This window comes from Fusarium solani (assembly GCF_023522795.1).
Source record: "Fusarium solani strain SB1 chromosome Unknown bctg00000011, whole genome shotgun sequence".
In the NCBI taxonomy this organism is placed as follows: Eukaryota; Fungi; Ascomycota; class Sordariomycetes; order Hypocreales; family Nectriaceae; genus Fusarium; species Fusarium solani.
Genome location: NW_027072149.1, coordinates 614,927 through 639,124, shown reverse-complemented (window position 1 = coordinate 639,124; position 24,198 = coordinate 614,927). Strand labels below are relative to the sequence as shown.

At 43.5% G+C, this 24,198-nt stretch overlaps 9 protein-coding genes across 9 annotated transcripts; 5 read left to right on the top strand and 4 right to left on the bottom strand.

Annotated features, from left to right (window-relative positions):
* Positions 1-5,354: 5,354 nt before the first annotated feature.
* Positions 5,355-7,600, bottom strand: MRS44_015239 (uncharacterized protein; the record flags this gene model as incomplete). Its single annotated transcript, XM_046279716.2, has 2 exons — positions 5,355-6,776; positions 6,821-7,600. 2 exons carry the CDS (start codon positions 7,598-7,600, stop codon positions 5,355-5,357), a joined length of 2,202 nt encoding a protein of 733 aa, XP_046126170.2.
* An 898-nt stretch (positions 7,601-8,498) lies between these two features.
* MRS44_015238 (uncharacterized protein) lies at positions 8,499-9,113 on the top strand (the record flags this gene model as incomplete). The annotated part of the gene is made up of 3 exons (XM_065619126.1): positions 8,499-8,618; positions 8,685-8,731; positions 8,864-9,113. 3 exons carry the CDS (start codon positions 8,499-8,501, stop codon positions 9,111-9,113), a joined length of 417 nt encoding a protein of 138 aa, XP_065475198.1.
* Positions 9,114-9,344: 231 nt separating this feature from the next.
* On the top strand, positions 9,345-11,808 carry MRS44_015237 (uncharacterized protein; the record flags this gene model as incomplete). Its single annotated transcript, XM_046284347.2, has 4 exons — positions 9,345-9,671; positions 9,724-9,860; positions 10,225-10,680; positions 10,725-11,808. 4 exons carry the CDS (start codon positions 9,345-9,347, stop codon positions 11,806-11,808), a joined length of 2,004 nt encoding a protein of 667 aa, XP_046126169.2.
* Positions 11,809-11,918: 110 nt separating this feature from the next.
* On the bottom strand, positions 11,919-13,850 carry MRS44_015236 (uncharacterized protein; the record flags this gene model as incomplete). Its single annotated transcript, XM_046273093.2, has 1 exon — positions 11,919-13,850. One exon carries the CDS (start codon positions 13,848-13,850, stop codon positions 11,919-11,921), a length of 1,932 nt encoding a protein of 643 aa, XP_046126167.2.
* A 2,602-nt stretch (positions 13,851-16,452) lies between these two features.
* Positions 16,453-16,895, top strand: MRS44_015235 (uncharacterized protein; the record flags this gene model as incomplete). The annotated part of the gene is made up of 2 exons (XM_065619125.1): positions 16,453-16,571; positions 16,628-16,895. The coding sequence occupies 2 exons, from the start codon at positions 16,453-16,455 to the stop codon at positions 16,893-16,895; spliced, it is 387 nt and encodes a 128-aa protein (XP_065475197.1).
* Positions 16,896-17,790: 895 nt separating this feature from the next.
* Positions 17,791-18,264, top strand: MRS44_015234 (uncharacterized protein; the record flags this gene model as incomplete). Its single annotated transcript, XM_046277587.2, has 1 exon — positions 17,791-18,264. One exon carries the CDS (start codon positions 17,791-17,793, stop codon positions 18,262-18,264), a length of 474 nt encoding a protein of 157 aa, XP_046126165.2.
* A 176-nt stretch (positions 18,265-18,440) lies between these two features.
* MRS44_015233 (uncharacterized protein) lies at positions 18,441-19,244 on the bottom strand (the record flags this gene model as incomplete). Its single annotated transcript, XM_065619124.1, has 1 exon — positions 18,441-19,244. The coding sequence occupies one exon, from the start codon at positions 19,242-19,244 to the stop codon at positions 18,441-18,443; it is 804 nt and encodes a 267-aa protein (XP_065475196.1).
* A 747-nt stretch (positions 19,245-19,991) lies between these two features.
* On the bottom strand, positions 19,992-20,558 carry MRS44_015232 (uncharacterized protein; the record flags this gene model as incomplete). The annotated part of the gene is made up of 2 exons (XM_046284346.2): positions 19,992-20,426; positions 20,502-20,558. The coding sequence occupies 2 exons, from the start codon at positions 20,556-20,558 to the stop codon at positions 19,992-19,994; spliced, it is 492 nt and encodes a 163-aa protein (XP_046126164.1).
* Positions 20,559-21,701: 1,143 nt separating this feature from the next.
* On the top strand, positions 21,702-23,007 carry MRS44_015231 (uncharacterized protein; the record flags this gene model as incomplete). Its single annotated transcript, XM_065619123.1, has 2 exons — positions 21,702-22,197; positions 22,568-23,007. The coding sequence occupies 2 exons, from the start codon at positions 21,702-21,704 to the stop codon at positions 23,005-23,007; spliced, it is 936 nt and encodes a 311-aa protein (XP_065475195.1).
* Between the last annotated feature and the right edge of the window lie 1,191 nt (positions 23,008-24,198).

Below are 24,198 nucleotides of genomic sequence, written 5' to 3'. Positions count from 1 at the left end.
CTTATAGGAATAAAATATAATTAGGTATAAAAGTCTTTTATTATCTTATTAATTAATCTAGGCTCTTAATATAAAGTTTAAGGTATTTAGTTTAAGTTTTATTAATTAAGATAAGTTAAATATTTTAAGTATTAATTTACTTAAGATAAATTCCTTAATTATATAAAAGGCTTTTTATATCTTATTTTTAAATATAAATATTTTATTTTTCTTTATAAGTTTAATTAATAATATTATAATTTTTTTAAATTATTTAAGGAATTTATAATAATAATTAGTAAAACTAAGAAAGGCTTATATTTTCTTAATATTAATTAATTTTTTTTAGTTTTTAATTACTAAGACCTTCTTAAGGTTTATATATATCTTATTATAAGAAATAATATATTTAAGAAATTCTACCTCTAAGGTATAGAACTTATTTTTTTTAGGTTTTATTAATAAGTTAATATCTTATAATATTTATAATACCTTATAGATATATTTTATATATTTTTTTTTTATTTTAGAGAAAATAAAGATATTATTTAAGTAATATATAATAAATATATTTAAATATTCTTATAATATATTATTAATTATTTATTAAAATATAATAAATATATTAATAAGTCTAAAAGGCATAATAAGGTATTTAAATAATTTATATTTAATATAAAAAGTAGTTTTTTATTTATATTTTTTTTTAATTTAAATAAAATTATAAGCTTTTTTAAGGTTAAGTATTACAAAATACTTTATTTTAAAAAGTTAATTTTTTAATTTATTAATAAGAGATAATAATATATAATTCTTAATTATAATAATATTAAGTATTTTAAAGTTAATATAAAGATAGAATTTTTTATTTTTCTTTAAAATAAATATAAAAAGGTATCTAATAAATAACTTATTTTTCTTAATATATCCTTTTTATAATATTTCTTTAATATATTCTTTTAATATTAATAGTTATATTATATTAAATAAATAGAGTTTATTAAAGCTAGGTTATTTTTTATTAATAAATTAAATTTCTAAATTATAATATATATATAATAATAAACTTATTTTAAGTTTTTTTATAAAGAATTTCTTATAGATATAATATTTTAATAATATATTTTTAAGTTATTTTTCTTTTAATATTTTCTTAATTTACTTAAGGTCTTTTTTTAATTATTAAAACTATTATATATTATATATAATTATTTATTAATTTTATTATTTTTATTTATTATAGTATTTATATTATATCTCTTTAGGTAAAGAGGTATTTTATATTTATTTTTACTTAATTTCTTTAATATTTTTAATAAAAATTTAAGATCTTATATTATTTTTTAAATTATTATTTATTATAAAGAGTACCTTATTATTAAAAGAGAGTACTTAGCTAATCCTTTAATTAAAATATAAGTTAAATTAATATAATTATAAGTACCTAAGTATTAAGTTATAGCCTTTTATAAGTATAATATTAAATAAGATTCCTTAGTTTTTTTCTTTAATAAAAACTTTAAGGTAATTAATTTTATTATTAATAACTTTATTATTATAATTAAATTATTTCCCCTTAAGGTTAATTATTATATAAGGCTTTATCTTATACCTTTATAATAGCTTAAGCCTATTTACTATCCTTAAATTAAATAGATGTTACTTAGCTTTATTATTTATTAAAATATATAATTATTTTCTTTTAATTTATATTAATATTTTAAAATATCTTTATATTAATCTTTTTTTAATAATATATAAGGCCTTTTATAATATTATAAGCTATTCTTTTACTTATAGCCCTTTTATAAATAGGCCTATTAGTTTTTTAATAATATATAATTAATATAGTTATATTAATATTTATTATTATTATAAGCTTTATAGTTATATATATTATTTTAGTTATATAGTTAATCTTAGTATTATTATTTTTATTTTTATTTTAGGTCTTTTTTATTTTCTAACTAAGTTATTAGTTTTTATTCCTTTAATACTTCCTCTTAATTAATTTACTTTTATTAATCTTTTACCTTATAAATAATTTATTTATATTTCTAAATAGCTTAATATAGGTCTTTATAGTATTATATATATATAATACTAATAATATTATATTAATAAAATATTTAATAGCCTTTTATTTTATATTATATATAGGGTTTATTATTTAATTAAGCTAATAAGGTAATAAAAAAATAATCTTATTTTTATTTTTTTTTTTATATTTTTTATATTAATAATCTTAATAAGATATCTAAGAAATATTAAGGTATTTTTAATATATTAAATATATCTTTATATTATCTTATAAGTTAAATAATACTTCTTAGTATTATAAGTTTTTAGCTAAATCCTTATAATAGGCTTAAATATAGATTTCTTATATATCCGTTATATTTATATATTCTTATGCGGTCTAGATATATCTCTCTTATAGGTTATTTTAGTATTAATTATTATTTTTATTAGATAAATAAGAATAGTTTTTTTTTTTATAGTTTTTTATTATTTTTCCTTACTTTTTATTATTAAGTATATAATTTATATAACTCTCTTTATAATTTTTTTATTTTATACTTAAACTTAGTTTAATAAATATTAGTGCTATTTACTTAAATAAGCTAATTTATTTATTAGGGTTTTTTATTATTATAAGCTTATTTTTATTATTTATAGGTTTTATTATATTTTTATAATACTTTAAATTAATATTATAAATATAAGTTATAATTATATTATATAAGATTATCTTATTAATAATCCCTATAATATATAATAAATAATAATAATAATTATTTATTATATCTTATAATTTATTTTTTATAATTAAAGCCTTTTATAATAGCTTCCTTATAGTCTATTTATTTAGCTAGTATTAAGGGCATTTATTATTTTTATTTTATTAGTATTATTTCTTTTTTTTATTTAAGTTTCTTAATAACCGCGGTAATAACTCTCTTATTATTTATTATATTTAATATAAAGTTTCCTTACCTTATTAGTTCTAGAAGTAATTACTATTATATATTCTAGGTTTTTTTTAATTACTTCTTAATATATCTTACTTAGCTATAAGCTATTTTTTTATTTAGTTTTTATTTATATTTATCTTAGCCTTACCTTATTAATATATTATATTTACTTTATAATATTATAATAAGTTTAATTAATTAGGTCGCGGTTTAGGGTTTCTTATTTTCCTATTAGGCTTAATAGGCCGCATTAATATATTTCTTACCTTCTAAGAGAGATTATTATTAGTTTAATTAATAATATCCTTTCTTAATATCTCGCTATTTCTTATAATAGACCTTCTTAATAAAATTTTTTTTATAGTAATAATAGTATTTAAGGCTATAATAGTCTTATTTATTCTTTTATATAGCTCTAAGTATTATAAGGCTAGCTTTAATGCTATAAAAAGTATTATTATTTCTTTTCTTACCTTAGTTAATATTAAATTATAAATTATTAACCTTATTATTATTAAATTTAGGGTTTTATAATTTCTTTTATAAGAACTATTAATTATTAATCTTAATTACCTTATTAATATATTTAATAAGGTTATTTAATTATTTTTCTTTATAGAGCTTTATTTATATTTTCTTTTTAAGTTTATTAAAAAATAAGGATATTAAGGGTTCTTAATTTTAGTTAAGCTTTAAGGCGAGTTAGAGGTATTTTATTTTATACTCTAAGGTAGATTAGGTCTATTAGAGTGCCTTAATTTCTCTTTTAGCTTATGCCTTTTTATTAATAGTTCTAAAGGCTTATTAAAGTATTACTTTAAAGGCTTTATAATCTAAGTAGAGGTAATAAATATAAGGTAAATATTAGTTAACTAAGGCTATAAGGTATTCCTTTATAATAAGTTTAAATTATATAATAATATAATTCTTAAGTCTTCTTATAATATATTAAACCTTATTAGCTAATAAAGTAAATTATATTAAATAATATATTATAAATACCCTTAGCTAAGTAAAAAATATTAATAACTTATAAGTAATTTTATTAAAGGGCTTAAGGGGTTTAACTTTAAGATTTCTCTTATATCTCTTTTATTTATAGTAATAATTATTATATTAGTAATATTTTAGATATTATTTAGATATTTTATATTTTAGATATATTAATTCTTACTTATTCTCTTAATAAGTTTATATATATTATTTATCTTAGTACTTATAATACTAATTTATATATAAAATTACTTAATATCTTTATTATTATTATTTTTATTTTTTATATCTTTATTAATTAAAATAGCCTAAGTAAGTATAATAAGTAAGTAATTAATAAATAAGACTTATTAATAGTTATTAATAGGAGTTACCTAGGTAACTATTATATTTAATATTATTTAAGGTAATATAAGTAATCTATTAAATAAGAGCTATTAATATATAATAATTATATATATTCCTAAGGGATAAATTAGTTATATTAAGTTTATATTAATAAGGGATTAAGTATATTATCTTAAATAAGATATAAATTATATCTAGTAATATACTTAAAGGTATTAAGTATAATTAAGTTATATTAATAACTAAGGTAGCTATTATATAAGAAAGTATACAAAGTATATTTTATATACTTAAAGTATTTACTAGTAGGAAACCTATAGTGCTTACTTGCTTACCTAGATGAGGTTATTAAGAGTGAGCGTCGCCTAGGAGCGCTTACTTATATCATAGTGGGTCTTGCTTACTCTTATAGCGGACTAGTCACGTGGCGGGGTTCTGCCGTATTAGACCGCCTGGTCTGATATTTGGCCGTGATAGCTACGACACGTAGAGATGAATTCGCACTATTGAACCAGCAGAAAAAGTCAAATTCTCACGGCTTATTGACCTGATTCTTATGCCTGTTGGATCTTTTATCTTGTTGCCACGTGAAATTCTCAGTTCACTGAAGATAAGACGAACCAAGTCAGCGAAGTGAGAATGTGCCCAGATCGCAAACTTGCGATGACGCAAAGTGCCAAGGTTTTCCCACTTACCTTGCGTCTTTTCTTAGTACCTAGAAGGAGGCAAGGAAGCGATAAGATGGTGATATTCTCTCTTGTTTCGTTCAACATGAGAAAACATCGTTACCAGATGATCAAGTCAAAGTAATTTCTGGCATAAATCTGGGGAATACCTAGGTGCTTAGGCATGTCAGCAAGGGATGACTGCGAACATTCTCCCATCATCCAAACGTTGAGAAAGCTGGAGACCTGGTACGGCTTCATAACTCATCTGGTGCTGACTGATAACTGATATGAAATGAGTAAGCCATATAGAAACAATACAAGCAAGAGAGTGTATTAAAACAGGAGATGTATTAAGCTAGAATTAATGCTCCAGCCTTAGAGCTAGAGTTTACTATACAAGAAAGATGCTCTGCGGCGAAACCTCATCGCCTTGTTTCCCTTTCATTGCTTCTCCATCCATCATCCCCTGCACGTACGCGTCCCCAACGACATGGTAAACTCCCTCATGAATATCATTACACGTTGTTGATAGTTTCTTCGGTTCCGGCCTGTCGCCTTTTCCCTTTGTGAGATCAATAAAGATCTTTTTGTCCTCCTCCGGGCCAAACAGCTCATTGACAGCCACCATGGTGCAGGTGGCAGCCCGGCCCGCAGGGCGGAGAACAAACGGTACACGGCTCCCATACAAGATGAAGACTCCATCTCCTACCCTTATGTGTCCAGGGCCTGTTCCGATGTATCCTTTGCGAGTGATGAAGATCCTCCTGAAACCGGAGGCGCACTCTACCGCGTGGTGGAAGGCATTCTCATCTTTAGCTCCCTCCTCATGGCCTGACTCTTTCCAATACCCCCCTATAATGGACGTCCTCCTGTTTGCGCTGTGGTCTACCTCTCGCCATTGCAGGTACGTGAAAAACGTCGAGGTTCCCGCCCTGCGGAACTCGATCTTTTCCTCCTTGAACTCTCCTCCGACATCTTTGCAGTATTCGGTATCGCCACAGAGTAGCCGCCAAAACGCATCTGCGAGGGTTCCACCTCCGACGTACTTAGTAGCCCCGAGTTGCGTAGCCCCGAGTCGATCGAGCGTCTTCTCCCACTGGGAGACGACTAGTCTTAACCGACTGCTCTGTCCTTCTGTACCTAGGGGAAGCTCCTGGCCCACAAAGGTGATGTCATCAATCTGGAAGCCAGTTGTTTCCAGTACAGAGGGCCGATGAACACGAACCGAGCCGGACAGACCCCTAGCAGCATCGTATAAGGGCAAATTGCCGACCCGAACGTTCTCATGTAACTCAGGCAGGCTGCCCCAGTCGGCGACCCACGAAGGATTGAAGTCCCACTGCATGCTGTTTTGCTGGAGTGTTCCGGCCAAGATTGATAGAGAGCCATTGGCTTGGATGAGCGTTGTGGTTGTGTCCCAAAAGACTTGACGCGCTTCCAAACGATAGTCTGGAACAACCCGCGGGCCACGTAGCCAATGGCTGACGAGTCCAAGGAGGGCAAACACCTTATCCCGTTGGTCTGTCGCCTGTCTTGCTCTGAATTTCCGCAAAAGCGGGAGGAGAGACGTAGGCTGGATGTTCAGCCAGAGCCTTCGTGTCGTCTCTATCTCTGTGACGATGCGGGAGAAGTGCATGAGCGGTTGACCGTCGTGGAGGTACGGATAGACAGAGTTGACATTTCCTAGCAGATGTGTTCTATCGTACTCAATTGCAGCATCGGAAAACATGGACCATGGAGCGGAGAACTTGCTGTAGTAAATGGTTGCTTTTCTAGCCACGACCGTCTCTTGGACGACCCATATTCGTCGCCACTATATAATTAGTAGCTATCTCTAACCAATGGTTTGTGGCTTACCCAAGACTGGTCCATGATTGCATACAATCCTTTCACAATGGGCATGGAATAGTCAATGTGTCGAAGATGCATGATTTCCGCGGCAGGAATCTTCATCGAGAGCAGATAGAGGACACAGAATCCTCCAAAGATGTCCCGGATATTGGGGTTGAACGATGAGTCTCTCTTGGAGACGGACTGGATGTATGCATTGAGCTTGGGCAAGTCCCGGTCGTCTCCGTACCACTCTACCCGCGCCAAGTCGTCCTCAGGGGTTCTACTCAACCTCTGTCCCGTAATCATGGGCAAGATCGAGTCTCCGAGGTCGTCATTGATGCCTTTCTCGCCTAGCCAGATGACGACCTCGCTGCTGTTCTGATAAATGTCACGCATCAGTTTCACTTGCTGGGTTCGCTCCGAGACATCATCTTGGTTGATGCACAGGGAGTCCACCCAGACTTGAACAGATGTCTGAGGGCGCCGTAACCTTCTCAACGCTGTGTACAGGTTGTGGCCAACTGGGATGGCCCGACCATTGACGCTGATGAGGATGATGTCGGATGCTGCGTAGCCATTATTCCAAGCATACGACAGAGCTTTGTAGGGCTGCTGAGCCGATAGCTTCGTCTCGGTAAGTGAGCAGGCTATTGGTTCGGACCAAGCTCCAGGATGTAATGTGATGAGGCGGATTGTTGGGGTTCTACTGTCAAGCGTAGCGTACAGCGTTTCGGCTTCAACCGTGTCCTCGGCCTTGTCCTCGCCCGGGCGAGGGACTGGCTTGCGCCTCAGCCGAAACGACATCAGGAGGTCCCCAGAAAGGTGGAAGTCGGATGCAGTCTTAGCGGGGTGATATGGGGCAGTGGAGATGCAGATGCACGAGATGAGAGCAATCAATGATTGCAGTTGAAGCCCCGCCCTTGATGGGATAACTGTGCCGATAGATAGATAGAATGATGTAAGGCTGACTGCGTGGTCGCCAAGGCAGAATGATGAGGGGGTTCATTCCTGAGGCATCAACGGCAATTGTGCAGCATTGGATTTCTTTCCCTCCCTCGCAAGCCACTGTAAGAGAGACGACACTTTCAACGCCAACTCTTGGACAACCCAGAAGCAGACCCGTTCAAGCCAGTTTCTCGGCGAGAACGAGTCTGGGTCCCCAGATGACTGCATAAAAGATAAAAATGCCTGTAAATATAGTTTATACACCGACAGTTGGACAACTGAGTGTGGCTTGATTAGCGTACTCGACCGCATATCCTCCCACCCGTACATTCCAGCAAACCTGTCTTCTCCTTCTCCACGATGAGGATACTCCTAATTCTTTTGCACTGGCTATCTACGCGTCAAGAAGATAGCTTCGACACTTGAATGTTTCTATTGGATAGGCGACATGGAAAAGCATGGTCTGGAGAGGAGCCCGATTAGGCGAAGGTTGAGCTTCGAGCTGCCGCCACGGGGGATCCGACTTCGCGACCTATTTCCAGCACAAAGATACACTGTAGGCAAGTTTAACAGCGAATAGAAGATTATCGCTATGGTCTTCTATAGATATAAATCGTGAGGTCTATATTGGGGTAAATATTCTAGTCCCTGGAATAAACTTTGACAGGAACGGAGAAATAATGGTAGATAGTTCTTATCACGACAGAGTCTAGATATAGAGCGTTTTGTTATCGATCAATCATGTTGATGCATGACAATGACTCTTTGTGCTATTCTTAAGGCCTTCCATTTGACCTCATGGCTCTTTACCGCTCTTCTTCCTTTGGACTTTGAAGACATTGCCAAGGCGACTGTTGCTGAAGACAAAAACAACAGGGTATCGCTGATTTATTGCTATACGGCGTTTGAGATAATTGCTTCTCTTTGGAACTGGTCATTTCAGGTGCTCCTCGGTTCATTGGATGACAAAGTGCGTGCCATTCCTTCTCTGTAACTTTCTTGATGAAGACTCTTGCTCAGGCCCTGCAGATTCTAGATCAAGGCATCTGGCTCACATTTGGGGGAGGCTCTATACTAGCGGACCTCGAGCATATGTGTGCCATCCGCCGCATTCAATCCAAGGCCCGAAGGCTATGATCCCAGTTCACGGCCTTCCCAGACCAGGAAGCAGCCTCATTACAGCACCGGCTACAACAGCTTGATGGGGTCCGAGATTAGTGCCATCACCATTCTAGCGGCCTACGCCATTGGGTGCAAGATCAAAAACAGAATCCGCGACAAGAGGGAGGGCACAGAAGTGACCCTGACAACCGAGGAGATGCTAGAAGATAAGACTCACTACGAGAAGAGGGGTTTTAGATACATCGACTAGGGGGGTTACAGTTGGGCTGTCTGCAAAGCCATGATGGACGCTTGGTTGGGAGTTTAGATGCCCTTGTAAGCAGTGACGGCGTCGAATACAGAGGCTTCTAGTGCTTACTGATATCCACCTGCGAAATGAGTCAGCCGTAAATAACTTATCGCAACCCGTGCGCACGTTGCTGACGCGCAACCTTCATCTCTTCTCATAACATCAATCATCTCAACATATTCTCCCAGCACAATGGAAAAACGCAAGCATATCCCGAGGTCCTTCCTCCCCTTGTTGTCAACGACTCTCAACGTTGGCCTTGCTCTTGGCGGTTATGTCACCACAACCGCGTTCAGCGACCCCAACTACAGCGGCCCAGCCATCGCAGCCTGGTTCAAAGACTTTTTCATGCCAGGCTTCATCTCTGTGACGGCAATTGGTGCACTCACTTTCGGGGGTGGCATTTGGTCATTCTGCTCGCATCGAAGCCGTAAGGATCAGCCAAGATCCAAGGCTGTTTCCTGGTGGTCGTTGGCTGGCCTTGGATTCACTGTTGTTCATTTCACCTTTGGAAGTCAGGTTCGTTCATGAGTCTCACTGCAACTCATTTGCTCCGACTTACGCCTTTTAGGTGCTCTCAATCATGGATAGTATCTTGTCCAACCCCGATCAGGCGCAGCCTCACATGGCTCGATGGATTAGCCTCCACATTACGAGGACTTTGGTTGCAGACGTTCCTGCTTGGTTTTGCTATATCGCTGCGTTGTTGTATGAGATTTAACGGGTGACGTGGAAGGATATGCTTTATGTATACTGTCAACCTTGAGGACTACTCAAGACCAATACTGTAACTGTGCCGCTAGCATCAAGAACGCCTTACATTCTGCCTCGTGAAAAGAAACACGGCTGTGTTAAGCCTCATAATCGCGTAGCATCGCCTCTGAAGGCCAGCAAAATATCTCATCAAACCAAATTTTCCTCTGACACTTTCATCTCGGTTATCTCATCCAAGTTGTCGAATCTACTCATTCCCACTGACAGCAAGCCACGTTTCGATCAGCCTCTATCACTGGGCCTGGTCACATGCCCTGTCAGCCGCATTAGACTCCCCCGCTCGTTTTCAACCCTCAAGATATGACCTCGTAACGTCGACACCATCCATGGCCGATCCACTCTCTGTCGGGGCGAGCGTCGTCGGCATCGTCGGCGCCGCCCTCCACGGGTCAAAACGACTCTACGAGTTCATCGACAGCTTGCGAAGCGCGCCGAAAGACATCGTGGCGCTCTCAACCGATCTGCAGGCGTTGTACCAGGTCCTTGGCCGACTCGCCGGCATGCAGGATAAGTTGTCAAACAATCCTGAGCTATGCGATTGCCTTACAACGCCACTCGAGAACTGTCTGGACATTTTTGAGGAGTTTACAAATACATTGAATGGCTTCACACAAACGACTCGGGATGGTAAAGTCAAGGTCCGGACGTGGAAAAACATTGCATGGGCATTCAAAGACAAGGAGATTCAACTGTTTCGAGACACAGTCACCACATACAAAATGTCTCTGGACATGACTGTGAATGTTATGACTTTGTAAGTACTCATCCAAGAGTCCTCCGCTTGTGCTAACCATACAGCTCGGCCATCTCATCTATAGATGAACGAACAAGACGCATCGAGACAGACTTCAAGGAAGACTTTAGAGACATCCAAGCCAGGCTACAAGCGCTAGATGTCGACCGAGTCGAACTAGCGAGTATTTCCGGACGCAAGGGGTCCGAGTGGTATGGGACAGATGCTCATTTTGCCCTGAACCGTTTCCTGGACTACACAGAGACCCTTTGTGACTCTCCTCCTCGGTCGTTCCCCGGTTCACCGTCTCTTCTACCTGTTGAAGCCTCTCAGGACCTTGATAGCCTGGGAGGAATGCAAAACTCATCACCGGAAGTTGCGCAATACCCAACCACTCTACCAGTCCCCATGAGCGTTACTCCTCCTCCCTTGCCGGTGTACAGCACCGCCGAGCCCAAGTTCGATCTATTGGGGCTGCTGTGGAAGGTCACGGGTCGCAAAAACCCCAAGTTTGACATTGGAACCATCGACCTTTCTTGCTCATTTGTCGTGTGCGATGTCACTATGGACGATTGTCCCATCGTATACGCTTCCGCAATGTTCCAGAACTTGACAGGATATTCACGGAGAGAGGTTGTTGGCAAGAATTGTAGATTCTTGCAGGCCCCAGATGGTTTCGTTCAGGCGGGTCAACAGCGAAACTATGTGGATAACGAAGCGGTGTTGAGATTGAAGAAGGGTCTTGAAGCGAGAGACGAAGTTCAACAAAGTCTAATCAACTATCGCAAAGGAGGCAAGCCATTTATGAACTTGCTAACCCTCATCCCTGTTCCTTGGGATGGAGACGAAATCCGATTCTACGTCGGGCTCCAGATCGACCTAGTCGAACAACCTGGTGCCATTATCCAGGATAGGGAGCAAAGCATAAGAATTGACTATAGAGTCACGGGTATGACTCAAAACGTCCCGCTGCGGCCAGCACCTGGTCGTGAGAGGCTTGTTATACAGGATCCACCTCAAAGCGAAGGGTTCAGGAGATGGCAGACGCAGACTTCTTGGCGACAGGCGCTTCAGGGGCTTTTCGACACATCTGAAGTAGTGATTTCAGACAGCACCGATAAAGCCAAGGCTGTCAAGGAGGATAAATGATGGGGAATATCCAAACAACGGCTTCTAGCGCTTGGGATACTGACTCATAGCCTTGATCTAGAAAACTCGACATAATACCTACGTAAACCATTTCTGAAGAAAGGCGCTTTCTATATAATACTAATCTCTGCGGTGACCGCCTTCTCCCACCAAGACTTCTCTTTCGACCGAACAAGTCCCACGCGCTTAAACTGCAAGGTTCCCTGTCCTGTCGAAGTCAGTCCCAGGGCGTCGATCCAGCCAAACTGGCTCTCTCTGCGACAGGCAAAGCAGAACAATACTTGGCAAGCTTCCTCAGGGATATCAAAAGTTATGGTTCCGACTTTTGTCATCTGTCCATCTGCTTGGATGGCCATGATTGACCGCTGATCATGCTCAAGCCCGTCTTGTTCTTGCCACATGGCGCCGACAGGCACGAGGAGACCCTTTAACCTGAGGGTGCCGCCTTTGAGAATACTAAAAGGGTCGTCTCCTGCAGGTACCGTGCTCATCTCGAGAATCTGCGGCGTGAATGTGTGATCGACGGGCTCTGGTTTGTGCTGCTTGAGCGTCCACCACCACTCGGCTGGACCCTTCACTGAAGCCCAAGACCAAGATGGGGCGAGATACTCGGAGTGTCGACTCCTCTTATCCTTGGATTTGCCTTCGATCCTCCAGATTAATGCGATAACACCATGAGACTCAAAGAGGCCGGCATGATACTTGTCCCCAATCTCTTTGGAAAAGTACCGCGCGATTCCAGAAACCGCTGGTAAGATATCCGTCTGCTTCGTAAGTGATCGTTTCGTATATCGCTCCACGACCTCGAACCACACAAAGCTATTCTTCCTCACAGCCTCATCCGAATACCATCCCTCAGTGCCTTGAGGTTGAAGTTGGCCCTGGTCAAACGCCCTGAGCGCGTTGTTGAACGAGAGGCTGTCGCTCCAGGGAAACTCGAGGGTTGCCTTTTGACAGGCACACTCCCATCGGATTGTGTCCTTTGAATAGTGCACCACTCTGGGTGACAGCTCGCGCTCTTGGAGTGTCCATCCTCTTGAGAGCAGGGGATCTTGCGAGAGACTGGTGACTGCATGGCCCGCAGGCTTGGCAAACACACGGATTGTGCGAGTCTTTCTGTTTCCAGACTCATCTTCTTCATCCCAGGTCAGGTCGGCAGGTCCAAAAAACGACTCTGACGCATCTCCTTTTCGGCATCCGCCAGTGCCGTCAGATGAACTTGACGCAGCCACGGTAACATAGGCATTGGAGTACACGGCCGCCATCTGCGCCGCCTCAACAATCCAATCCTCGTAGGAGTCTTGGATGATACATAGCGAGTCAATCCAGACATAGCGGACGCCAATATTTCTGCTTATCCTTATGAAGTCGACAAATGTCCGAGACAAGTCTGATAACGGGATGCTTTCAGTGTGCTGTTTGAAGTTGGACGTGACTGTCTTGGCTGATTCCGGCATATTGAGACCCCAGCAATGACTCGAAGCGATATAGCGAGGATCATCGATTGACTCTTCAGCAGTAACGACCAAGCGGACGAGGTTAGGATCAGAAGATTCGACGTCGATCAAGCGTGATGGAAGATATGAGGCATCGTGGTTCTTCCGACACTCGGCATGCTTTCCCCAGCAGTTCTCCAGCCACCACCTGACCGTATCACTCTGATACTTCAGGTCCGATGCCATTCCCAGCTCTGGCTTGCGGTCGTATACAGCGATATCGTCCCAATCCTGTGGGATCTCAATTCCTCGCATACTCCCCACGTCAGCCCAACCCAAACATACCGACTGCGCGCCAAACTTGGTGCTCCTCAAGTTGATCTGCTGGGACAAATCAACAGGCTTCCCATCCATTGTACTGTAAATCTTGCCGTCCTTGGCGCGACGTTGTATCGCATTATAAACGACCGCGCACATGCGACATCCTGCTTCTGCCGACTTCTCAAGAGCGGCGAGGTTCGGGTGATGTTCGACAGTACATTGGTCATTTCGAGCTGAGCTAAAGAACTTGGGGGGAATGGTCTTGCATAGGCTGCAGAGAGTCATGTTGATAGTCTTGGCCAGGAGTCTTGGCAAGTTCGAAATTGATGTGAGAGGGATTTAATGCCCGGATTGAGTCCGCAGTTAGCGCTGGCGTCACGTGGATGGCACTCAGCTTGCGTGGCTTGTGATACGAGGGCTGAGGAGTTGAGTAGATGGTTGGTAAGGAGTCGTTGCCGGAATATCCGAACCTGGACTGTGAGAGGCCATGTCATCGGCCAGGACTGTTTAGCAAATAGGTGGCTTCTTTCAACTCACCAATTTTCCAACATTGCTCTTGAGGCCGATGTTGGAACAATCTTCTATTGCTTGGACTGGAAGTGCTTGCAATCAATACGCGTACGCTATGCGTTATCATGATGCACAACAGCGGCGTGCGCACGTACCCTAGAAAAGTGGCTGAGGATGCTAGGCCAGTTCGGGTCACTATGTCACAGCCTGCTTGAAGCAACTCACATGATGATAGCTTAAAAAAGTGTTATTGGACGGCTCTACTGCGTGATGATGTCTGGTTGGTATGAGCTGCAGCGGATTCTGGCCATCAACATCCAACCACGCCATCAGAAATCGCACATGATTATGCGGCCCTTCCCGTATTAACCCCTCATCACATTATAAGTACCAGTAGCCAGCGGATGCATTACTCTTGGTCTACGGACACCACCGCGAATGGCTTCAGGGCAGCCTCTCGGTCCCAATCTTGCTTGCCTCCGCAGCTGCAACACGCGCCCTAATATTTCCCTATTCCCCAGCGATCCACTACAAGAGTAAGGGTTAGCCCGACCTAAGAACAGTCGTAATCACTTACTTGTTGCGAGGGTGGATAGGCTGTTGAAAACGTTGGTCAATTGATAGTTACAGTGTCGTGGTGAGTGATCAGTGTGATGATGGAAGAGGAGAGACAAAAAATGTGTAGAGTCGAGGAATTCCGCCTGCTTAAATGTACGTTTTATCTACCATGTGACTCGTAAGAGCTTCTGGTCACAGGCTTGGACGGCCTCAAACTAGAAGCAGGGTGTGATCCTGCACATCTTACTTGATGGCGCATACTCACCGGCCCCTCTGCTACCCTTGCACTCTTAAGTGGTACACCCTCCTAATTTCTGCCTAATTTTCCTCGACTAAGCCATCTCAGAGCGCTGATGGGTTCGCAAGAGTACTGCGTTTCCTTCGCTTTCCTTAGGGGTGTCTATTGAGCTGGCCTCCATACCTTGGAAAACTGGAAACTGTGTGACGAACATGGACAGAACTTACTTGCGCTCTCATTTTCCCACGAAGTAGTGCTCATTAAAACGGTATCTGCCACTTTTCGTTCTTTTTGTCCTTGTCGAGTAATTTCCGAATTGTTTCGTCTTAGAAATCGGACTACGCTGTAGGGTAGCCCGTCCACAGCTATCACCAGTTTCTCTCCCTCGATAAGTGACATGCTCATTGACGGCTTCCTACTCGCCGTCCAATGCATAACATGTTTAAAAAATTGTTTCTACATCATAAATGGCGCGTTTCATTTTCTTTCTCTCTCAGAGGTGTTTCAGTCCATGGCTGCTTCAGTGGAGGTCAGCACTTTGCTTGTCTCCTCGACTACACTAATCGTCCATCAACTTCTTTCAACCTCTCACCATCCACGCATGCGATTTAGCCTTCCGCGCAATTCCATTGTAATAAACAACAATTCTTGTAATACCTGCAGTAAAACCTCATTCACAAAGGAGCTTTGGCCGTAAGATGCAACAACCTCGTCCTACCCTGGGTTGTTCTGGGTCCCGACTTTCTTACCTCTCCGTTGAACAAAGTAATCTCTGACAGTCTGAATGACTAGTTGTAGCCAATCTTCTATGTGTTCGCTTCGGGAATGGGCTGTCGTGGCTTGGCCTCGCAGCCACGTTCACTAGGAGCTACATGTCACTGGTCATAGAAATGAACAACCCAACTGCCGATGACAGCCCCATCAGCATTGACTCCAATATCAACAAATACGAGCGGGAATGCCCTAAACGTTAACGATCTTCGGGTATCTGTCCATGTCCCGAGGAAAGGTTGACAACGGTTGTGGAGAGACAGGGGAGAACTAAAAATAGACAGCCCTTCATCTTGACTAAACCCAGCAAAGTTAAATCGCAGGGATCTATCCTGTCTAGCGCATGAATCCAATTGGCTAAGATTTGGTCAAGACTCCGGAAAAGGACAAGGGCAAGGAATAGCGTTCGGTACATCGGCATTTTAGGCTTGCTAGAACCTTTCGAGTCTCGAGGAAGACCTCAGACGGCGAGGCCGGGACTGGAGCTAAGCATGAAACTGAGGTCCAGATTTGTTTCTATTGATCATGGGATAATATGGGGCTGTGAATATATGGAATACGAAGAGGCAGGGCTGACAAGAGTCGATGTATTTTTGGAAACTTGTTGACTTGACCTCACGATGATATAAAGAGCCGAAGACTCCAGGACAAGACGTCTTCTCTCATCATCAACAACTACCTCCTACATCACTCACATCTTCCACACTTCCATATCTCCTTGACGCTTAAGCATCAACTCACAGGTCAGTTGGAACGCCAACTCCAAACAAACACCGGCAAAGCTAACACCAAATAGCCCCAGCCGCCAAAATGAAGTTCTCCATCACCATCGTCGCCGCTCTCCTCTCCGCCACTGGCATGGCCGCCCCCGCCAACGAAGTCTCTATGATGGCCGCCTCCCCCAGTGGACAATTCAATCCCTCAACCGCGTCTGCGACAAGCCCGACGCCACCTGCACCTGGAACTTCAAGATCAACACTGGCAGCGGCGCCGCTACCGCTTGCAAGTACGTCGTCAAGTCAACCAAGACGGCCAAGGCATCCAAGGCCAACGGCGGACCTGCTACCTGCGGCGACTTCACCATCACCTCTGGCTGGAGCGGTCAGTTCGGTGCCGACAAGGGCTTCACTACTCTTTCGGTTGTCAGCAAGAGCAAGAAGCAGATTGTTTACCCTGCCTACACCGACCAGCAGCTCGCCGGCGGCAAGGTCGTCAAGCCTGACCAGGCTTACGCTCCTGCTTCTCTTCCTTAAGGGTTTCTTTGGAAGATAGAAGATGTGGATTTTATCATAGACGGGGTTGATTGGAGCGAATGAGCATTTCACGTTTTCTTTCTTCATCTGGAGTATCTACCTCATCTTTAATCATATAGACAGCACATAGACATACAGACTCTTTTGTATAGAATCTAGCCTCAATCGAGAATAATGCAGGCTTGGCATCACCTTGCCAACAGGATGACTTCCCATCCAGCCTGGAAACCGAAGCGAATAGATGTATCAGTGGCGACCATCAGGACACATCACCCGAAGAGCCATATTCTCGCATAATTGTCGAAGCACCATGTCGTAGTGACAGGAATGGCCCTGTCAGGTCGGTTGCAACATGACTGGGTACGTCATGTCGACCCAGGATGTGCTGTCCAATCATCTGAGTTGGACGACGAGGTTGGGGATGCGGGAGGCCGACCAAGCGACATAAAGTGGTCATTGAGAGCTACTCTTTCTTGGCCAGCCAGTACAAGAGCGATTCTTACCGTCACAGGCAGAGGTCGGCCTCCCTTAGTGGCAGCAAAGCTGCCCAACAAGTTCGACGATATCCAATGGCTGTGAAAGCGGGCCAACACAGAAGGTTTTGGGCTTAGAGGCCGACGAAGGGTATAACAGCAGCTGGAACTCAACAGTGACCAAATCACTCAGTTCCTTACGCATGTTGGTACAGTTTGCTCGTGGCGTGGCAACGTGCATATTGTCGTATCCGTCACGCGTGTCTAAGGCCCCTAATGAAGGCGTGCTCCCCTTCTCCCTTCTCTCGCGTATTTGGCCCTGTTCGCTGCCCAATATACAATAACTTCTGCTACAAATGCAATTTGTTTACTTCCTCTCCCAATTCGCCCTCGCCCTATTTTCTGGCCCCGGACAATCCACCATGCCACCACGCAAGAAACCCAAGTCATGGTCCATGTACCCAGCTCTCGACGATGAATTGTCAAAGGAATTGGAGCCAGAGGAGCTTTATCTCACCTTCAACAACAATGACGACGAGAGGGGCCTCATAGAAACATACGACACCAACATAATGGGCCGGTTCACCTGTCACAACAACAACTGCGTCAGTCGTGGATGGTCAAGCAAGAAGATCGCGATAACCATTCGCATGTACAGCGGCGACCGATACAACGTTCGTGTCTATCACCAGCGCTGCAGGAGCTGCAACTGGCTCAGCCGCCCGAATCTCGACGTGGACACATATGTGGACAGGGTTGCCTATCGTCTAAAAAAGTGGTCGGGTGTTGAGGTGGAGCGTCCTTTTTACAGTCGCAAGAATGGGAAGCCGCATGAGAGAGACCTCTGTGAAGGCTGCAAAAATGGGCATTGCAAGGAAGGGGAGCTATGGGGATAGCGGCGTCACTATCGTGATGGGCAACAGGACACTGTATGTAACAATTCAAAGAGATAGGGATTCTTGATGTTACTACCGAAGAAGCTGATGGAAATGCCATGTGTCCGAGGGTTGAGACTAGGATGGGGCATTATGAAGAAACCTTGATATGAGTTTACAATAGGTGTCAAGACGTCCTATATTCTCATAGGCATACTTCGACGGCCATCTTGACATGCTTGACACTGTCGATATGATAGCCACCATTCTAGGGCACCCTTCAGAAAGACCTCAAACCACATGCTCACGGCATTATCCAAGTTATCAGCAGAGGTTTCGACCCGAGAAACAAACGGGCCTTTTGGCTCGGTCTTTTCAAATCCGAGATATATCAGCTGGCAACCGTGTGTCAAGATTGGCTGATCAAGGTAGTCAAAGCGGACTTGACCGACAGGCGCCTGTTTGCCATCCGAGTAATACAATAACAATCCCAAAATCTCCACAATGTCTCCCGTTTGGCGGCGGCATGGTCTTACTGCGACCACGTTCTCGACAGAAGCGCGAGACCAAAGAAAGTCATCAGTGCTGTGCAGCTTCGGGTAGTCGGAAGAAGCCGCCGGAGGGGCGAAGCTTGAGGTCTGCTTGGGAGGTAGAGTGTCCAGCGATATCTGGCGGGTGCCACATGGATGGTTGTCGAAGAAAAAGTGACCGGGTGATCCTAGCGGTGTGTCAAGAAGGACCCATTGGCAAGCACTTAGAGACGGAGTTGGTTGAGCCCCGAATAACTTGGTGTGCCCTCGATCTGTCTCAAATGCTCGACCTGTATCTCTGTTTAGGCATAAGCGGGCTCGCATCCAGATTCTTGTAATGCGCTCGTTCGGTTCAAGGGGCATGTAGACCCAGACTGACTGGTTGGGGCTGGACTGATAGAAAGACAAGTCGTCGTTGGATGTCTCCATGCCATCGAAATGGTCTTCAAGGAGAAAGGAGGGCTGAGCCATGATGGCTACAATGCTTTTGGGGGAAGGGGGGACAAAGTGATTTGCTGGTGAGTCTGATGAAAGCAAAATCCTAGAAAGTACATCTTCCCTTGCTGACGGCCTACCAGGCTTCGACGCTGAGAAGAAGACCGCAATCTACAACGCCATAGAGCAAGCAGTCCTTCACCTCCACCGGCTGGGCCTGGTCCACAACGACCTAACCCCAGCCAACATCAGGCTCAATGGCCATGTGCCCTTCATCACCAACTTTGCCTCGTGCAAGCTTGCAGGAGAGCAGGCCCATCTTCTAAGATCAAACTCTTTTGGTTTCGGCAGCGACTTGGTGACTGCGTCTTTTGAGAGAGATCTGCAGAGTCTTGCATCGTTGAAGGAGTACATTCGCGGGCAGAGTACCCAGCGCTTTCCAGCCCCGTTCTCTGATTCGCCCTGGGAAATGAACGGTTTCTTCAACTGATGAAGCATGCCATCACTTCAACTAACAAGTGAGAGAGCGCCACTGGCGGCTTACAAGACTAGACGTAGAGAGCGCAGAGAAGATAGCTTAGATTGACTAAAGACCACCAATGATGATTGAGAGTTGATTTAGTATTGTGCACATATAAGAATGAAGGGCCCTCAAAGTGAAAGACCCATCCGTGTGTGTTCTATCGTGAGCGGATATGAGAAAACAAGTGAGAAACCGCCACAAAGAGTGAGATTATCCATCCTCCAGTCAGTCGGCCTTGCTCGACCAGTGCCCTCCATACCTTACTCCTTTGCAGCCAAGGTTTGAACGGTAGCCTGAAGAGCTGCCCGATCCGCACCACGAATTCTCTCAACCAGACCATCATCAGAGAGGCTGACGGACCGGCTCGCCGAGATCCCCTCAACAGCAACACCCTTGGGCACGCCATTCTGAAAGACCACAAACGTCGGCATAGCAGACACGCTATACTTGCCCGCGACGTTACCGACATGATCCACGTTGACCTTGGCGAACGCAAGCTTGCCGCTTGAGGCGTGGTCGTCGGCAAGCTTGGAGAAGATGGGAGCGATGGCGCGGCAGGGTGGACACCAGTCAGCGTAGAAGTCGACTACCACACGAGCGGTGGAGGACAAGAGGGCATCTAGCTCGGCTTCATTGGTGATCTTGTAGACCTTGCCCGAGGTTTCGGGGATGGGGGAGCGGTCCGCGAACAGTGCCTTTGAGGGAACATTAGCACGAGTTGGTTCGCTTCACCAGCTGTGGATACAGCCTGTGTTAGGGGAAGAACGTACCGGCCCGACGATGAAAAGGGCGAGAAGACCCAGAAGTATGTAATAAATGTTATCCATCTTAATGTCTAGTCCCAGCTCAGAAAAAATGAAGCCACACGTTTGTTGCCAATGAAGGTGACGTTGCTTGGAGAATGTTACGAGTCTGCCTGTGATGGGAAGAGGACACGTGATGACGTGACTAGTTAACCGAAGAAAGCCCGAGGCCCCAGAGTAGAAGACGGTGAGGTGGATAATGTCACCTTTTGGCCCTTGGGCAAGTTCCTCAAGCAAAGTGGGTAGGGGATTGTGAGCCCGACCGACAGCCGGATGGGTATTTAGGTGTCACCATAAGGGAGACTCTCTATCCTTGTCATGTGTCATCTCTGAAGCGGCGCCTCTCCGCACCCTGATAGGACTTGGCCGACATGTACGTGCAGTCGGACTCAGAGCAGGTCAGATCTTGCTCGTTATCGGATCCTGTCGAATGAGTCACGTCACGGATCAAGCACAGTTCCGTACATGAACAGGAGTGAGGGCTAAGGCTAGAATCGAGACGTGAACATGGGGTGAACGCGAAGGGTTCGGTGCTAGCCAACCTGCCAACGACCAAAGTTGTCAAGTACGTCGACTGTTTTCGTTGCTAGAAACATCTTGCAGGCCATCCAGAGCATTGCGTGCGCAATTAGCCACGTGACACTGACGCCCGGTACATGGCTTGTGTAGGTGGCCGGCCAACAGCATCTTCAACTCTACCCTCACCTCCTACCTACTTAAGTTCGGCTGTCATCTATGGAAACCCCATCGTTTTCATCAATATACGATGGCCCCGAGGCCCAAGCTACCTTCTCATGAAGCATCCTCAAGTGGCGATCGGCTTTCTTCCTGGCAAAGACTCTTAAAAGTCTACCGGGAGCCTGCTTCGATCTGCGGCGTTGTCTCCACAATGTCCCTTCGCTCCCTGATGCCATCCCCGCAGACACGGAATATATTGAAGGGCACTCGTTGTGGACCAACTCGGGTCCGAATTGTAGCCTGAAAACGCGCAAAGAGAAGCCCAAAAGGATATATCTATCCAAACTGCACGCCACAAGTGTCTCAGCCTCTTCGTCGCCCAACTTCCGGGCTTGGGAGACCAACGCCAACAACGTTGTGGCTTTGCTAACCTTGGGTTGATCATACGTTTTGACTGCTTCTCTAGCAGAGAGGCAAGGAATTCCTATGATGTATGGCCGGCACGGCCCTTCTATCGGCCCATCACCTCATCCTGGGGCAATACTCGATCTTGACTATGCTTCCATCCAAGAGAAAAGGTGGTGGAAGTCTATGGTTTCTTTGGGTACCGGATGGTCAATGGCAGGTACAAGAATTTCCCTTTGGGCAGTCAGTATCGACAATATTGGCGTCGACGTTGAGACTGGCATTGACGACGACGACAAACCACCACCAACGGCATCAGAGGCAGCATGCTACCTTTCCAGGCTCTGTGATGCCTATGACCTCAGTAACCAGTCCTCAGCAGCACTTGCTGCCGCTCTTACTATCCCGCTTCACGCGGATATATCGTTCTTTGATCCATCCGAGATAGAGTTGCCCCAGCCAACGTTTGCCACCTCTGCCACTTGTTCAGTCTCGAATCGGGCGTCGGCTGAGTTTGATCTTATTGACCACCTAATGACACTCAGTCTCTCCCCCTGGGTCATCGGTCCCTCATTGTGGAGTGTGTTCTAGGACCCAGAGGTCCCTTGCAATTTTGCAGGGTACTGGCTACTCCCTATTGCTGCCAGCTTACAACCGATCATCAACCAGAACAAGATGGAAGTTCTCGCAAAGGCAATGTCGCCCACCATCGCCGGTCCACTGTGGCTCGGTCTGGCGATATGCGGTCGAGGACCAGCCATCAACTGAATCCTACCATCAATAGTCAAGCTGCGAGACTATCCCTTTTCGACCCGACATTGACGCAGCGGCATGGACTGGAGCAGCAGCGTCTTTTTTAGATCATCATCAGACACGATCATCCTGCGATGACACGGTTTCAAGGGCAAATGTGTGGCGTCTACAGCACGATTGCTATCAGAATTACCTAGATGACGGGTTTTCACATACGCCGCCCTATGGTTGGCCCCCGTTCGGGCACATGAGAGCTACAGATGTCGAGCTCGAAATCAGAGACCACCTCAAATGTTCACGCAACTGGACCTACACGCAATGGCAATGGTCTTTTAGCGGTACGGTGGATCATGGCTTCTCATTGGACAGGGCTTCTGATCGACCATCAAAAGAAGCGTCGCGTCGCTATGCCCTAATACCCTCCTCCGAGATGCACGGGCAAGAAACCATGCGCAAAATCTCAGAAGTGGCTACCAAGACTGTGTTCTGGTGGTGTTGCAACCAGGTTGAGAAGGGTTTTGGCGAAACAATTGTTCCTCGCCGCTCTGGGCGCGACGTGTCATTGAAAGAGAAGAAGGAAAGCAAGCCAAAGGATCCTCGGTTCATCCACGCCTGGCTCGAGAAGATAACTACTTGATTGGTAATGCTACACTGATGTAGTATGAAATTGCGTTCATCCACGTCGGGTAAATCCATACTTCTTACTTCGGGGGTCCGGCAGCTCGTACCCGTTATTCTTATCATCTACAACGACTCCAGAGGCCATTGGTGATGCAGTTGTTTATGCCCATGACTACCGGCCTAGTATAGCGTCGTACTAAGGTGGCCAGTCGAGTTCAGTATGCTAGGTAATCAAAGCAAGCCCGAGTTCAATGTGGAGGCAGAGCAACTACCCCTGTCGGCCATCGCTCGCCCGCGGAACCCGGTCAGATCTTAGGCGATGCATCCAACAGATTCAGGATACGCCTTGTGGACCAATTCGAATCCTTCTGTGCCATGAGCCAAGAAATTGCATTCCAGGAGGGTGTTTACCAAGAAGAGGATTCCCGGGGTTATCAATATCTCCGTCAATTATCACCGCTCTGCTGTGTCTCGGTCCAAAGATGTATCCCGATATCTCCATGGGTGAATGTTGGAAGTGCTTAGAGGAAAACTATCTTGTGAGGCATGGTCGTAAGTAACTCGCTTAGCATCCAATCAAACATATGCATCGTTGCATTCATCGTCTGTAACTCTTCTTTGAGGCGGTATTAGATTAGGCTAATCTGCCAAGCTAGGGAGTCAAGGCAACTCGCAGGTGAAAATCCAGACAAGACGGTATTTGGCAGCACCAAGAGTCAGTCACGACTCACAAAAGCCTCAAGGATGTAAGCTGGTGAACCCTACGAATGAAATTCACTAAAGTATATTTCCTAATATTTTTATCCTTCGCAAGTTTAGTTCAGCCAACTCATAAGACTGGTGTTGAGTCTCGTCTTACCCTAGACCATAGTGAAGCCTCCCAAGTTCCCCCTTGTCTACTAGGTAGGTACCGTGGTGTGGCAGAATCAACTACAAGACAATGAGCAAAGGGTGATAAGAATGGACTTTATCGGTTCCAATCAGGCCATGAAGTAAGCAAGGTGATGATAGATGGGCACTAATTAACCCAGGATGTGTCTTACTTGCGGCTGTTCACAATAACCAAAAGGTTTCCACAAAACTGTACTTCCTGGGCACACACCACGTCCAAGATGATGTAGGTACGGGTGCTCACTCACTAGTTAGAAATACCAAAAGTCAATTCAATACTCCGGTGTTGATTCGTGCAATAGTTCGCCTAGCTGAA